Genomic DNA, 15,658 nt, shown 5'->3' on the forward strand with positions numbered 1-15,658 from the left:
GCGCGGGCTGGACACGCAGCGGCCCCGCCGGCGCAGGTCAGGGTCAGGCCCTCACCGCCTCAGGGTCCGCTCAGGCGGCCCCGACTCCCGCCCAGCAGCCTTCGCCGTCTGAGCCGGGCCTCCCTCCGCGCCGGGACCGCCCACACTAGACATGGCGGGTCAGGCTTCACGCCGCAGGACCGCGCCGGAGCCGCCAGTCACCTTCGCGGCTGGCGGGGGAGGCGACGTCGTTCCCACAGTCAACATGGCGGCGGCGGCTTCAGCGCCGGGCGGGCGGCGCCGGCGGCGAGTCACGTGAGCGGCCCAGCTGGGCCGACCGCGCGCGCTCCCGCCCTCCCGCTGGCTCGCTCGGCGGCGCTCGGAGGCGTGCGGGGCGCCCAGCCCGGCTCGGGGGGATGCGGCGGCGGAGGTGGCGGGGCCGCGGGCCGGGAGGGCGGGCGCGGGGATGAGCGTGGGCGGCCGCCGCCATGTCCAAGGTAACGGCGCCCGGGCCCGGGCCGGCGGCGGGCGGGAAGGAGAAGCGCTCCTTCAGCAAGCGGCTGTTTCGGAGCGGCCGCGCGGGCGGCGGCGCGGGGGCCCCCGGAGCGCCCGGGCCGGCCGCGCCCTCGCCGTCGGCGGCGCGCTCGGTGGGCAGCTTCATGAGCCGCGTCCTCCGGACGCTGTCCACGCTCTCGCACCTGAGCTCCGAGGGCGGCAGCTCGGACCGCGGCCCCCTCCACGGCTGCTTCCCGCCCGGCCGCCCGCGCCGCCGCCCGGCCCGCCGCCCGCGCCGCCCGCGCCGCCCGCCTGCGAGCCGGTGCCCGGCGTGGCGGGGCTCCGCAACCACGGCAACACGTGCTTCATGAACGCCACGCTGCAGTGCCTCAGCAACACCGAGCTCTTCGCCGAGTACCTGGCGCTCGGCCAGTACCGCGCCGGCCGGCCCGAGCCCGAGCCCGAGCCCGAGCCGCCCGCCGGCGCCCCCGCGGGCGAGGTCACCGAGCAGCTGGCGCACCTGGTGCGCGCCCTCTGGACGCTGGAGTACACGCCGCAGCACAGCCGCGACTTCAAGGTGGGCGCCCCTCCCCGCCGCGGCCCCCGCCCAGGTCGCCCTCCTCCGGGCTGGAGGGGCGGGTGGGCCCCGAGGCCGAGGCCGGGCCACCGGGCGCGGGGGATGGATCGGTGGATGGGCCGAGTGCGCGAGTGACGCATCCGTTCCTGGAGCGCTCGTCCCAGGTCCCACCTGCCCGGCTGAGGCGTCGGAGGGCTCCCGACGCGGCCGGTCCAGGCTCCCGGCCGGCCCGGGGCTCGGTGGGGTCGCTGGTCGTGCAGCCTCGGCCCAGCCACCCCCTCACCGCGCCAGCTTCCTCCGCCCCGACCTCAGAGGTGGCTGTGAGCTGCCAGCAAGTCAGGGGGTCTTCGTTGCCCCCACGTTTTACCCTCTCTCGCTGGGAGCTTGGCACGAAGAGGGCTCCCCGCATGGAAGGGCTTCCGTTGTGCACGGGACCAGGAGTAGTTGCTGCTCTGATTGCTTTTGTGGCTAAAGACTGTATAATAAGTCAACGGGCCATGTCGGTGGTTTGAAGACAGTGAAACCTGGTGATGCCGCCACTGCAAGGCGGGCGTGCGTGCGTAGGGCGACCCCTGGGCGGAGGCGCCTGGGCCCTGAGGCTTGAGCAGCAGGGAGGCCTGGAGGGGCCACAGAAGCTGCTCCCGCGCGAGGAAGGTGTGCACTTGACCTGGAGCTGGAGCTGGGCCGGGCGGTCTGCGAAGGGCAGTGGAGTCAGTGCTTTAGGCTTTGCTGGCCCAGACGCCAAATCGAGGCTACTGTGTAGGTGCCTATGTAACAAGAGAAAACCAGTGTTTACAAGGTTTGTATTGAGTGAAGTAAAAGTACAGTGATCATGGAGTACGATGCTTTGTAACACAGGTCTAATGAGAAGAACGGGACTGTTATTTTTGCAGGGGAGAACCGTGTAGCTTAATTGCCGTTCAAAATCAGGGTGGGAGGCCAAAGGGGAAAGCAGTATGCCTTTCCTGATATTCTCCCCAACACAGATTTGATACAAGTATTAATTTTTACAAACCTTTCTTAGCTCACGGGCCATGCAAGTCCAGGCAGTGGGCTAGATAGGGCCCTTGGGTCCTCGTAGTGAGCGGGTTGGAGCCGAGGGCTGAGCCAGGTGAGGTGGGACCATTTAGGCTGCACTAAGGAAATGAATGGGCTGTGATTCTCAGCAAAAGGACGGTGTTTGAGATTGCAGGAGGATTCCTTCTAGGTGGGAAACAGTTAATAGAATGAAACCACACAGTGAGAAACTTCATTCCTTTTCCCTTCTCTTTCTGTCCTGGCCACTCTCAAGAGAAAGTCTCAGCGTGACTTAACACTGCTTGCTCACGCCCCACCTTTTTTTTTTTTTTAAACAAAGCGAGAACAAGCCTCAAGTTTAGAGGCTTTAGTAGGCAACGGCAGCTGGAATATAGTAAAGTGATGTTTTCAATGGGCTTGTTTTTACATTTGTCTTGTATTCATGGCAAGTAGTACTGGCTTTTCACTGATGCTATGAAGTTTCTTTTAAAAATCCTTTTATTTAAGGATGAATGACTTGATTAAAATATAAAATGGTCATCTGTCTGAGGAGCCGGAGCTTGGTTGAGGACTTTCCTTGCTGAGGAACAGCACTGCCAGGTGCCCCTCTCCTTTTAATACACTTTACTTACATTATATTTACATTTATGTTGTTCTACCCTGTTTTCTCAAAGAGAAAAAGTGACTGCCGTTTGATCTTGGAAATTTGAATGGAAGTACTTGACTAGTATAGGACTGGAAAAAATGAGGTTCATGTCAGAAATCTCAAAATAAATAAGTAGGAGAGGATGACAACCAACCAGCAACTGTAAAAGAAATCTTTTTCTTTTTTAATTTTGCTTATAGTTGCCTGTGAGTAGCCACAGCAATTACAAACTTTTTAAGGTCAGAGCCCAGTGTTTTAAGTTTCATGTTCTCCTTTTTTCCAAATGTGAAAAATCAATTTCAACAGTGTTTTGGTATGAGAACATTTCCTTTGCTTTTTAAGAGATTGTGTTCATTCTTTTATCCACTAAAAAGCTGGACAGAAATAGGTCAGTGATTCTAGAAATGCCGAGACTGATTTGTAGGTATGCTTTCGTAAAGCTGAACAGATTCTTAGAGGCCCTATTTTTTTTAAAAAAATGTAATCTCTGAACCTTAGTAGGTTTCACTTTGCACTCCTTCATTCACCTCCCATTTATTGAAGGCTTGCCCAACCATTTAGGATCCAGACCATTTCTGGTTTCTACTCTGTTATCCTTCGTTCTTATTGGCTTTTTGTCCTTAGTGTTTGCCACCTTGACTTCTACCTAGTCAAGGCAGGAAGTCATTAGGGAAATAAAAGTTCTGCCAGAAGCCCCCGCAGCAGGCTTCTGCTGACATCTCATTGACTAACCTTGTCACTTCACTCCTGGCTGCTGTGGAGGCTGTAGGTGGACATTTGGGCTTTCCTGCTTTAATAGACGAGATGAGTGGAGGCAGCTTGCCCATACTCACCTGCATGTGCCACACACATTCACCTGGGGGAGACACTACCTGCCTGTGAAGAACTGAGTCTGGAGGAACCTGGCAAGTTCCCCCAGACACCGTTTCCACACTTTCATGTGCCTATAATTCACCTGGGCTTCTGTTCAGAGCAGAGCTGGGTGAGCCCGAGATGCTGCATTTCCAACCAGTTTGCAGGTGGTGCTGGTGTCTGGGTGACACCGTGGAGAGGGGGGGTACAGGACATTTGGGAGAAGTAGGATGTGAATGCATTGTGAAGGCTTTGTAGGCTCCCCTGGTTGAGACGTTATCCTCTGGAAGTTGAGAATCCAGAGCCAACTTTTAAGTAGGAGAGTGATGGGATCAGATTTCTTTTTTTCCTTTTATTTCTCCCCAGTTTGGTAAGCCTGGTGGATTACTTTCTTTTTTTCCAGAATGTTTTATTACAGCCAAATTTAATGGCTGTGATTCTGAGCATTAAGAAAGTTGAACACCAAAGGAGGTGGATGTGAGGCCTACTCGTCACCATGCCCTGCTGGTTCACATTCAGCCTCAGAATCCTGCTCAGTTTAGGGGTCCAGGCAGCCACTGCCCGGTGATTGGACTTGGCAGAGAAGTTAAAACCAGTTTGCCATCTCGAGATAGTTTATGTTGAGGTCTGGAAAAGCACTTAGTATGTCTTTGTGCTTTGTGAATTTTTCAATTATAATTCTTTCTTACTTTCTAAACTTATTGGCGCTTAGAAGCTTACCAGATAAATGGATTTTTGAGTTGGGAGAGCTAAATGATGGCTAAGGCTGGATTTTCATTTCCCAGAATGAAATGGGTTGACTGTCCCACCTGGGTGTGCTTTTAAGAAACTTCTCTAGCTGCCACCTAGACCCTTTCTTTCTTTTTATGCAGATACTGTGCTGTTGCTCAGATACCGAGCTGTGGTTCTCAACCAGCGTGCTTTTGCCTTGGGACGTGGGTTTCATCTGGAGACGTATTTTGGTTGTCACAGCTTTAATAGGAGGCTGGCATAGATGCTCCAGGTCCTTAGAGATGCTCTCTAGCGTCCAGTTCTCAGTGCCCCTTTGCAGTAAGAGAAAGATAGGTGGACGTCTTTCAAGTAAGAAAGATAAGTTTTATAGCAGCCGTGCTCAAACCATGGTCCCAAAGAACAACTAGAACATAGTGATCTCCTGATAAAGAACTGTGGAAACTCCATCCAAAGTTGCAGCCAAACAAAAAGTAATAGAATTTTCTCTCCCATGGTGTTTTCCTGGAACTTTGGTGCCTGGTGTTGCTTATTTATTAGTGAGAGTTCTCAGGTTACAGAGGGAGTAAACATGTAGAAATGAGTGGCAGACAAGCTAGCTTCGGGCTGACACTGGCTCGGTGTCACACCTTGCTTTTTCATGGTCTCATGCTACAGGCCTTTGAGAGACGTTTCCTGGTTTGTACGAAGCTGTTTAGTACATTGAAATTTCACAGTGGCTTCTAAGAAGTACTCTGAGTTCAGGTATCCCTTGAATTACTTTGAAAAATAGAAAGAAAAAAGAAGAAATTGTGTAGGGCCCATGTAGGTTTGTGACAGTATAAAATAGAAAGCGCGTCTCTTCCTGGTCAGTTCCCTTGTCGGTCAAATGCTATCACTTTAGTCACTGAAGCTCCAAGTCTCTGCAGGAGCAAGGAGGTGACAGAATCATCACGATTTGACTTGGAAGGAGACTTGGGTGGTTGGGACAGTCCCCCGCCTTTCTGAATGATGGAACCGAGGTTCGCCTGGCTGGAGGCCGAGGGAGCAGAAGCAGAATTTGACTTCCACTTTGTCACCCTGCATTGCTGAGGCTCACGCTCAGTCCTGTGTCTGGTTGCCTTATTAGTACAACCGCGGAAAGGACAGGTCTCAACATAAAATGTCAGTTGGCAGGTGGACATGCTGAAACACGCAGCGTTTTCCTCTCTCGGCTGTGGTGCTGAATGGTAGTGAACATAAATAAGGTCAGCCACAGCTGCTTCACCATGTGCCCTTGCTGCTCTACCGTGGCACTTTGCAGTCTTCTTAAAAACCATTCTTTCTGACTGGTTAAATGTGCATACGAACATGTATACATTATTTATAGGCTCATACTCCACAGGTAGCTATGCATATATACTCTCAATCTAACGCAGTGGTTCTCAACCTTCTGGCCCTTTAAATACAGTTCCTCATGTTGTGACCCAACCATAAAATTATTTTCATTGCTACTTCATAACTGTAATGTTGCTACTGTTATGAATCGTAATGTAAATATCTGATATGCAGGATGGTCTTAGGCGACCCCTATGAAAGGGTCGTTCGACCGCCAAAGGGGTCGCGACCCACAGGTTGAGAACTGCTGATCTAATGACTTCCTTTCCTCTGTACCCTCACCTGGTACATTTGGGAGACGAGGAGGATAGATGAGGCTGGGAAGGGATTGGCAGGTGGGCAGAGGCTGGGTCATACAGGGCCTTGTAGGTGCATATACGGGGTTTAGATTCTATTCTAAGTGCAGTGGGGAGTGGCTGCAGGACTTGGACAGAGTTCTTTTCTGATCTCATTAAAACTCAGGTGCTGAACAGTGGATAGAACAGAATCAGGGAGACCAGGGAAGAGGCTTCTGTGATAGATTAAATAAAAGTGGGGGTGGATGGAGATGGAGAAGTGGGTGGATTTGAGATATGTCTGCAGGTAGACTCCACAGGACTTGCTGGGGATGAGGGGTACACTGAGGCAGAGGGATGCATCCAGAATAACTCCCAGGTGTTTGTCTTGAGCAACTGAGTGGTTACCAGTGCTTACTTGAGGAGCAGCAATTTTGGGGGTCAGGAGTTCATTTTCAGATGTGTTCATAGGATATTCATGAGCTGTCTAATAGGCAGCTGGATAACGGAGTCGAGTTCAGAAGATTGAGACTAGCTAAAGAGAAAATTAGGGAGCCATCAACTTCTCGGTGGTGTTTAAAGCCGTGAAATATGGCTTTGAATGGGGTTTGCTGATAAACAAGTCTTGGATAGTTAAGAAGAGGGGTGTCGTCTCAGGATGGTGGGGAAACATTCTGAGCAGAGGGATAGAGTTGGCACATGGTCATGGAAGCTACTGGGCTGTCTGCCGTGGAGGCTTGATTTGGAGTTGTCCCAGCCGTGGCACTGTTGACATATCTCGCATTATTGGATAGTTTTTTGTTGTGAGGGGCTGTCCTGGCAATGTAGGATATTTGTTATTGTCCCTGTCCTGTCCACATCCCACTGATGACAATAAAAAATGTCTCCAGATATTTTCAAATGTCTCCTGGGGGGCAAAATCGCCCTTGGTTGAGAACCATTGATTTGAGAGAAATACTTGTAGATGTCTGAGGAGATGAGAGGAGGCAAATTATGGGTGGCCTTGAAAGCCTGTCACAATAATTTAGCCTTGAGGCTGCCGTCAATACTGATTCAGTTGAGGCTCTTGAGCTGTGCAGACATTGATTAGAGGAAAAAGATATTAAAAAAATGCGTCTGATGGTGAGTAAAAAATGAATCAAACGGAGGACAAAATAAATGCAGGGAGAGGGCAATCACAGGTATGAGGTGAGGTAAAGAAGAGGAAAAGGTGAATCCAAGAGACATTTGGAGGACATCATGACATTATTAAGGAGAATCCAAGAAATGGAGAGGTAAGGAAACCCCGAGCTATCAGACCTGATGATGGGGAGAGTAATGAGGATCTCTGACAGCTGGAGCAGCTGGAAGGGGAGTGGTTTGGGGAGCTTAAGGGGCAGAGAAGATCATGCATTTAATCTGAGCATGTAGAGTTGGGGCCTGGGATACCCAGGAAGGTCTTACTAGACTATTGGGAATGTGCCGCGAATTAGGGCTAGCTGTGTAGACTTGGATTCCGCTGCACATAGGTGGTAAGTGTAAAGGTCAGAAGCCCAAGGCCAGGCCGTTGGGGGACCTGAAAATAAGATGACAGGAGCGGGAGTGGGCCTGCTGAAGGGCAGTCTGAGACGGGAAACCAGGAGGGCAGGGTCCTGGACCTGGTTTAGGTGATGGTTTGACTCCCTGCGTTGAGCCCTGAATACAGTGTAACAGTGTAGGGCAGCAGAAACGCCAGTTTATACCCACTAGGAATCAAATTCAGGTTGGTATTTTGTAGACATGATATGGATTTATTAAGTGCACAAAATTATTGAGCACGGTTATTGATTCCTGTGCTGGTTTTGTGTTGCAAAGCACTGGGGATATGAAGATGGGTGAGATGGTTCATGCCCTTAAGGAAGTCAGGATCTAGAAGGGAAGACTGATGGGTAAAGAAATAGCTGCATAGGGTAGGGTGCTGTGATAGATTGTGTACAAAGTGCTGTGCAGATGCAGGGGGAGAGCACTGGAGGAGGAATGGGAGGGGTGGGGGGGACCAAAGAGGTGTTACCTGGACTGTGTCTTGAAGGATTTGGTAGGTTGTTTCTGCTTTTTGGCCATTGAGAGTAATGATGCTGTGAGCGTAGGTGTGCAAGTATTTGTTTGAATCTGTGCTTTCAATTCTTTTGCATCATGTGCTACTTCTGGGTTTAACTCTGAGAAACTCCAATGTTTTCCACGGTGGCGGCACCATTTTATACCCCCAACGGCAATGCATGAAGGCTCCACTTTCTCCACATCCTGCCAGTGCTTGTTATCTTCTGTTTTTTGTTCTGTTTTGTTGGTGTTTTTTTAATAGCCATTCTAGTGTGTGTGAAGTGAAACCTCATTGGGGTTTTGATTTGAAGGAGGAGATGAAAGTAACAGATTTTGAAACAGGGTGTCTTGGGATGGATGGTGCTCTTCAACACCAGAAGCACCGAATGGACAGTAGTTCTGGAGGGGAGTGGTACGTTAGTTTTAGGCAGGTCACATAGTATTTGATCGTAAGAGCCCTAGGAAAACTTTTTAGTTATATTTGCTGAATGTCTGTCATGTATCAGGAACTGTGCAAAGTGCATCATTTAAGTTTTTGGTGACTCACGTAGAAAGGAGCTGATCTGGTTTAAACATGGAAATTTCTCTGCAGCTATAGAGATGCAGAAATCCAGAATCAGTTGTTTTACATCGTGCTTTGTGTGGCTTGCAGTTTTAGTTTGACTCTGCCACTTTTGTTTTGTTATTGGTGTGTGGATTGATGGATTTTTCCTGTCCCCATCTATACACTTGTCACAATGATGGGCTACTAAATAGGGCAGTGTTCTCTGTTTGTGTCGTTCCCCACAGCTGTTTCCTAGAGTAAAGACTCTGGAAAACAATGACCTCATGATTTCCACAAAAAAATCTTTTATATATAGTAGTGGAAAAGAAATCATTCAAAGCTGAATAATTTCAAGTTGTCCTCTGTAGTTTTTTCCTTTAAAAATATTCTTGTTTGCTCTGCTAATTAATTGTTCACTGGATGTTCCTCAAATACCCTTTTATGTTTAACAAACGACATCTTTGCAATTGCAGTGGAGCACATGGGCTGTCCTGTCTTCCATTTGACTGCGATCTTTCTCTATTTGGAAATCATTGTTTTATGCCCTGGCCAGTCCTTGAACATCTGTTGCTTCTTCCCCCCCAGTTGTTGAGATTGGAAGGCAGCAAACAGAGTGCTCACAAACCAACAGTTCATGCTTTAGGAGATTTCACAGGATTGATCAGGAAATGCCTTGGTTGCTTCTGCTGTCAGGAACCTTTGTAAGCTCATCACCAGCTCCATAAATTCTTTGCTTTTACTCTTGGTCTTCCGGTCGTTAAGAGTAAGGCCGAGCTGTCTGATTCTCAGGAGAGATTTAAGAAACAATAATAATCATAATCCTGAAAACAGTTGTGTGGAGCCAGATCACCGACAGTTTACATTCATATACAGTTTTTCATTTAGTCTTCACAATAGCCCTGTGAAAGAGGCATTGCTATTCAGTGTTTAAAACTAGGATTTTGGGATTCAGTTCTAGTAAGTATTAGAGCCAGAACTTCAAACTTGCATGGTTTTTTATGAAGATTAAATGAGAAGATAGAAGTAAGGGTTTAGTATAAAAACCCACCCGTAGTAAGTATTCAAAAGAAATGGTAGGTGACAACAAAGCTGCTCATTTTAAGTCTGTGGTCACACGAGGACCCTTCCCCATTTCCAAACTGTTTCTTCCAGTTGATAGGTTTTATTGTTTCTAGATAATCTTCTTAAAGATCACCTGTAATTACATTTCTTTTATCAAAAAACTAGAGGCCCGGTGCACAAAAATTTGTGCACTTGGGGGGGTGGGAGGGGGGCGTCCCTCAGCCCGGCCTGTGCCCTCTCGCAGTCTGGGACCCCTCAGGAGATAACGACCTGCTGGCTTAGGCCTGCTCCTGGGTGGCAGAGGGCAGGCCCAATCCCTAGGTGCAGCCCCTGGTCGGGCTCAGAGCAGGGCCAATTGGGGAGTTGGGGCGCCGCCCCCTGTCATGCACAGAGCAGGGCGGATCGGGAGGTTGCGATGCCACCCTCAGTCACGCTCAGGGTAGGGCCTATTGGGGGGTTGGGGCACTGCCCCCTGTCACACTCAAGGCAGGGTCGATGGGGAGGTTGCAGTGCCGCCCCCTGTCACGCACAGAGCAGGGCCAATCGGGGTTGGGGCGCTGTCCCCTGTCATGCATAAAGCAGGGCCCATCAGGGGGGTTGGGGAGCTCCCCCCTATCACGCACAGAGCAGGGCCCATCAGGTGGTTGAGGAGCTCCCCCCTGTCACTCACAGAGTAGGGCCGATAGGGAAGTTGGGGCACCGCCCGGGGGTTGGGGCGCTGCCACTGTCACACTCAGGGCAGGGCTGATGGGGAGGTTATGGCTCTACCCCATCACACACAGAGCAGGGCCCGTGGAGGATGGGGGGGTTGGGGTGCCGCCCTCTATCACCCACAGAGCAGGGCCGATCAGGGGGTTGGGGCGCTGCCACTCTCACACTCAGGGCAGGGCCGATGGGGAGGTTATGGCTCTACCCCGTCACACACAGAGCAGGGCCGATCAGGGGGTTGGGGCGCTGCCCTCTGTCACACACAGAGCAGGGCCGATCAGGGGGTTGGGGCGCTGCACCCTGTCACACACAGAGCCACAGGGTGATCAGGGGTTTGGGGAGCTCCCCCCTATCAGGCACAGAGCAGGGCTGATCAGGGGGTTGGGGCGCCTTCCCCTGTCAGGAACAGAGCAGGGCCGATAGGGAGGTTGTGGCCCCGCCCCCTGTCACACACAGAGCCGCAGGGCGATAGGGGGTTTGGGCGCTGCCCCCTGTCACACTGATCCCCCGGTGCCGGGAGGCCCCACGGCTCCGTTGATCCCGGTGCTGGGAGGCATATTACCCTTTTACTATATAGGATAGAGGCCTGGTGCACGGGTGGGTGCCGGCTGGTTTGCCCTGAAGGGTGTCCTGGATCAGGGTGGGTGTCCCCACTGGGGTGCCTGGCCAGCCTGGGTGAGGGGCTGATGTTCTGTTTTCAGGCTGGTGGGTGACTGAAGCTCCCAAACGCTCCTTTTTTTATTTTTTTATTCTGGGCCAGCTTTAGCTTTGATGCTTGGCTCCAGCTCTTAGGCCTCCGCTGCTGAAAGCAGGTTTCTGGCCTTTGTTTACCTTCTGTATTTGAAACAATGTTGCAATCCTGCTGGCTGAAGCCCGGCGGGACTAAAGCAGGTTTCTGGGGTTTTGTTTAGCTTCTATATTTGTAACATAGTTGCTTAGAGTTGCAGCTCAGAGGCCTGCAGCAGCAGGCGGGGAACGTTGGAGTCCTCCTTCACTGAAGCAAGCAAGCCTCATGTTAGTTTCAAGCTGCCTGACTGCCGGCCGCCATCTTGGCTGGCAGTTAATTTGCATATTGCCCTGATTAGCCAATGGGAAGGGTAGCGGTCGTATGCCAATTACCATGTTTCTCTTTTATTAGATAGGATGCCTCTACTACCCTGGCCAGTGTGGTTCAGCTGGTTGAGCTGAGAGGTCACTGGTTCGATTCCAGTTAGGGCAAATGCTTGGGTTGCAGGCTTGATCCCAAGTAGGGCGGTGAGGCGTTCAGGAGGCAGCCCATCCATGATGTTTCTCATCCATGTTTTTGTCTCTCTGTCCTTCTCCCTTTCTCTCTAAAATCAATAAAAACATTTTTTTTAAAAGAAAAATGCCTTAAACTTTTCTTTTATATACAAAATGGTATAAATTTCTTAACTTGGCATTTCAGCTTTTCCAGAAAAATGAAATAAGGCATACATAAAACCAGCGCCATTTAAAAAACTGTTAGATTTAATTAGACATAAAATGATTGTTTATTTGCTTTAAATGTTTCTATGTTTACTGTCAGTTTCTGTACTTATCTCGTCATGGACTGGTGACAAGTTCACAGATGGGCACCTGTCTGTGGATCATACTTTGAAGAGCACTGCTGTGGAGCGGAGCTTCCCATCGTCTGATTTTGCCTGTTGTATTTCTGCAGTTTCAGTCAAACTTCTGTCCCTGTGTTTCCTGTACAGTAGTAGTTAGATATGGAGGTTTAATGAGGTTCAGGGTTAAGGTGTGTGTGTGTGTTTTAAACTCCATTTTTTTGTAAAACTAACTTGTGGGTAGTGTTATAAACCTCTATCAGAAAGCCTATTCTTGTCTGGTCGTGTCTCTTGTAATGTTAGTAATGACTATTCCTAGATCATTAAGGGTCAAAACTGGGGATGCTATAATTTTAACAGTCCTTCTTCACTTAATAGCTAGGACACATCGGCAATTATTTGATTACCCCAAAGTAAATTAGGAGAAGAAAGGTAAGATAAATGCTTGATTTTTCCCCACCTTTATTTTCTTTTTATAAAAATTATTATTTTTTTAATCCTCACCCGAGGATATTTTTTTCCATTAATTTTTAGGGAAGGTGAAGGGGGGGGGGGGGAGAGAGAGAGAGAGAGAGAGAGAGAGAGAGAGAGAGAGAGAGAGAGAGAGAAAAGAAGGAAGGAAGGAAGGAAAAGAAACATCCATGTGAGCCCAACTGGCATGGCTTAGTGGTTGAGCGTCAACCTGTGAACCAGGAGGTCATGCTTGTGGCCTCGATCCCCAATGTGGGATGTGCAGGAGGCAGCTGATCAGTGATTGTCTTTCATCATTGATGTTTCCATCTCTCTCCCCCTCTCCCTTCCTCTCTGAAGTCAATTAAAAAAAGAAAGAAAGAAAGAAATGTCAATGTGAGAGAGACACATTGATTGGTTGCCTCTCTCACATGCCCTGATTAGGGCTGGGGATCAAACCTGCAACAGAGGTACGTGCCCTTGACCGGGAATCGAACCCATGACCCTTTGGTTCAAGGGCCAACACTTTAACCACTGAACACACCAGCCAGGGCCCCACCTTAATTTTCTATTGTTCAAAATAATTACTTGATTTCCAAATGTGGCTAGTGAGATTTTGTTTTAACCATATGAACTCGGGGGTTTAAATGCATATTTGATGTTATTCAGTCACTTCCAGTTATTAACCTTTTTGTTGCTCAAGCTGTCTCATTTTAGGCTAGTGGGACAATTTGGCCCAAAGTCCGTTTGACATAATACTAGCAGTCTCTGATTTTAGACCAGAATGCAAGGAAGTTAAGATGTTCCAGGCTCATCTTACTGTCTCCTGCACCAGATATGAACTATACATTTTTTTAAGGAGCCCTGGGTCCTTTTAGTGGCAAATGGTACCGAGAGGCCACATGCTGGGCACCAGGGTGCACGTGGTTTCTATGTCTTCTAAGTAGGCAGAGCTAGAAAATGTATAATTTCTTTTAAAGATACACTAAATCGTGAATTCATGTTGACAATTCCAGTTCAGGGTATCAGGTTTTTTATTTAACATCATTGATCTTACCCGTTTTTCCTTTCTCTCATACTGAAAATCCTGTTAACACCATTGTAAATTCTAATTTGCATTATCCTACGGTGCACTCCGAAGTCTCAGAATACTAGTAATAATCCCAGTAGTACCACTAATCATGTGAGTCTTTGAAAAGATTTAAGATTTGTTTTTGTTTTTGCCCATATAATATATGCCCTACTAGGACTGTATAATCGAATTACTATGTCTTAAAGTTGCTCGGAATAATTCTAAGTGTGGCTTTATTACCGACTGCATATATATGTAAATTTATTTGTTTCCTTTTGTTTTTGATTTTGAGGAGTTGCTTTTTAAAATTTAATTCTATGGCATAATTATGTAAAAAATTAAATATGTGGCCTAGAGCCAAATTTACCAAACAAGATCTGTTCAGAGAAGTCTAGTTTCTATCTCTGATCCCTACACCCTGTCCCCTTTCTCCCTACAGTTTATGATTTATTCTTTCATTGGTTTTAATATAAGTAAACAGGTCAGTGTGTATGTCTGTGGTTGTGTATTGTGTGTGTGATTGTATTTCCCTTTTATTGAGATAGATGCTAGCATACTATGTAATTTTCTCCATCTTGCTTTTTCCTGTAGCTTACATGAGTGCTTACCATGTGTCCTACACAGTGGATTATTTTATTTACTCCTGATTACAGTGTAAGGTAGACATATTATTATTCCTATTTTGCAAATGAAGATACAGGTGTTTCTTTAGAACTTGAATTCTGTGATTCTCTTTGTTTTCCGTAGTAAACTGTTCTCTATGCATGCTTATTAGAGATTGGATGAACAGGGAAGTAACTTTTGTACTGTTTTACTTTGAACAATGATGAGCACAGAGAAATACTAATTTTAAACCTTAGGGAAGAAAATTCAACCTTTTCTTTGAGGTCCATAGCTCTCTACAGCTGGGAAAGACTAACCCCTTTCCTGACCAGAGGTGCTCCAAGTGTGTAATTATAAAGATACTAGAGGCCCGATGCACGAAATTCATGCAAGGGTAGGCCTTCGCAGCCGTGGCAGCTGCCTCGATCCCGCAGCTGCAGCCCTGGCTTCGTCCGGAAGGTCATCTGGAAGAACGTCCAGATGTTCGGTCAATTTGCATATTACGCTTTTATTATTATAGATTATTATTATAGATATTAGCTTAATGTTCTTAATCTTGCCCTTGTGCCAGTGCTGGTGCTTGGTGCATCTTTCTTCTTTTAGAGCAGCAGTTCTCAACCTGTGGGTCGCGACCCCTTTGGTGGTTGAATGACCCTTTCACAGGGGTTGCCTAAGACGATCCTGCATATCAGATATTTACATTACGATTCATAACAGTAGCTACATTACAGTTACGAAATAGCAACGAAAATAATTTTATGGTTGGGTCACAACATGAGGAACTGTATTTAAAGGGCCAGAAGGTTGAGAACCACTGTTTTAGAGCCTTGATTCCATGGAAGTTATCATGAACTAGGATAGCTAAAGAAAAGATATAACCTTGAGCCCTGGCCTGTTTGGCTCAGTGGTAGAGCGTCAGCCTGTGGTGTGAAGGGTCCCGGGTTCAATTCTGGTCAGGGCACATGCCTGGGTGTCGGTCTCGATCCCCGGATCGAGGAGGAGGTGGCCGATCAATGATTCTTTATCATCATTGATGTTTCTGTCTCTCTCCCCCTCCCTTCCTCTCTGAAATACATACATATATATATATATATTTAAAAAGATAACACCTTTAAAAGCCACAGCTCATGGGAAGTAGCTGCTAGTTAATGATTTTAGGACTTGGATAGTGACAGGAAGGGCAGGAAGAGGAGAGTAGCCTTGTTTCCCTGCTGGCAGGAGAGGGCACGGGCAGCTTTTCATCTTACATGCAGCGGGAGGAAGGGTTAGTTAGGTTGGGGACCTGTTGGTCCTTCCCCAGGAGCCACATTGTGATGTCAAGCAGAGTTAGGCTGTGGTAACTGCTGCCCCCCACTTCCTGGTGATACTACTGATTCTGTCTCAGACCTCAGGCTGTCAGCATCCCAAGATGGCTCTGGGAGGAGGGTGAGAGCAGTCAGCGTCCAGGTCTACTCCTTTTCTTTGGAAAATTTGTGAAACCATGAATTTGGCATTTAGTCAGAACCTGGTGCAGCTGAGGTCTTGTTAGTTACTGAGTCTTGGTTACCTTGTTTCCCTTTTCGTTGCCATATAACATCAGCCTCACAGATCGTGGTGTTCAATAACCATCAGTTCCTTCACACCTGAGTGATGGGAACATTTTAGCGAGAAAGCCCAGTGAGCCAGCCCACCCA

General features: G+C 48.5%; 1 protein-coding gene across 1 annotated transcript in view; it reads left to right on the top strand.

The window, feature by feature from the left end:
* Positions 1-431: 431 nt before the first annotated feature.
* Positions 432-15,658, top strand: part of USP31 (ubiquitin specific peptidase 31) — a 90,956-nt gene continuing 75,729 nt past the window's right edge. Inside the window, 2 exon segments of the mRNA XM_036308158.1 lie at positions 432-735; positions 738-1,051. Coding sequence (XP_036164051.1) covers positions 468-735; positions 738-1,051 — 582 coding nt within the window. The 5' untranslated portion in view covers positions 432-467.

The sequence above is a fragment of the Myotis myotis genome, unplaced genomic scaffold (genome assembly GCF_014108235.1).
Source record: "Myotis myotis isolate mMyoMyo1 unplaced genomic scaffold, mMyoMyo1.p scaffold_m19_p_5, whole genome shotgun sequence".
NCBI classification, from domain to species: Eukaryota; Metazoa; Chordata; class Mammalia; order Chiroptera; family Vespertilionidae; genus Myotis; species Myotis myotis.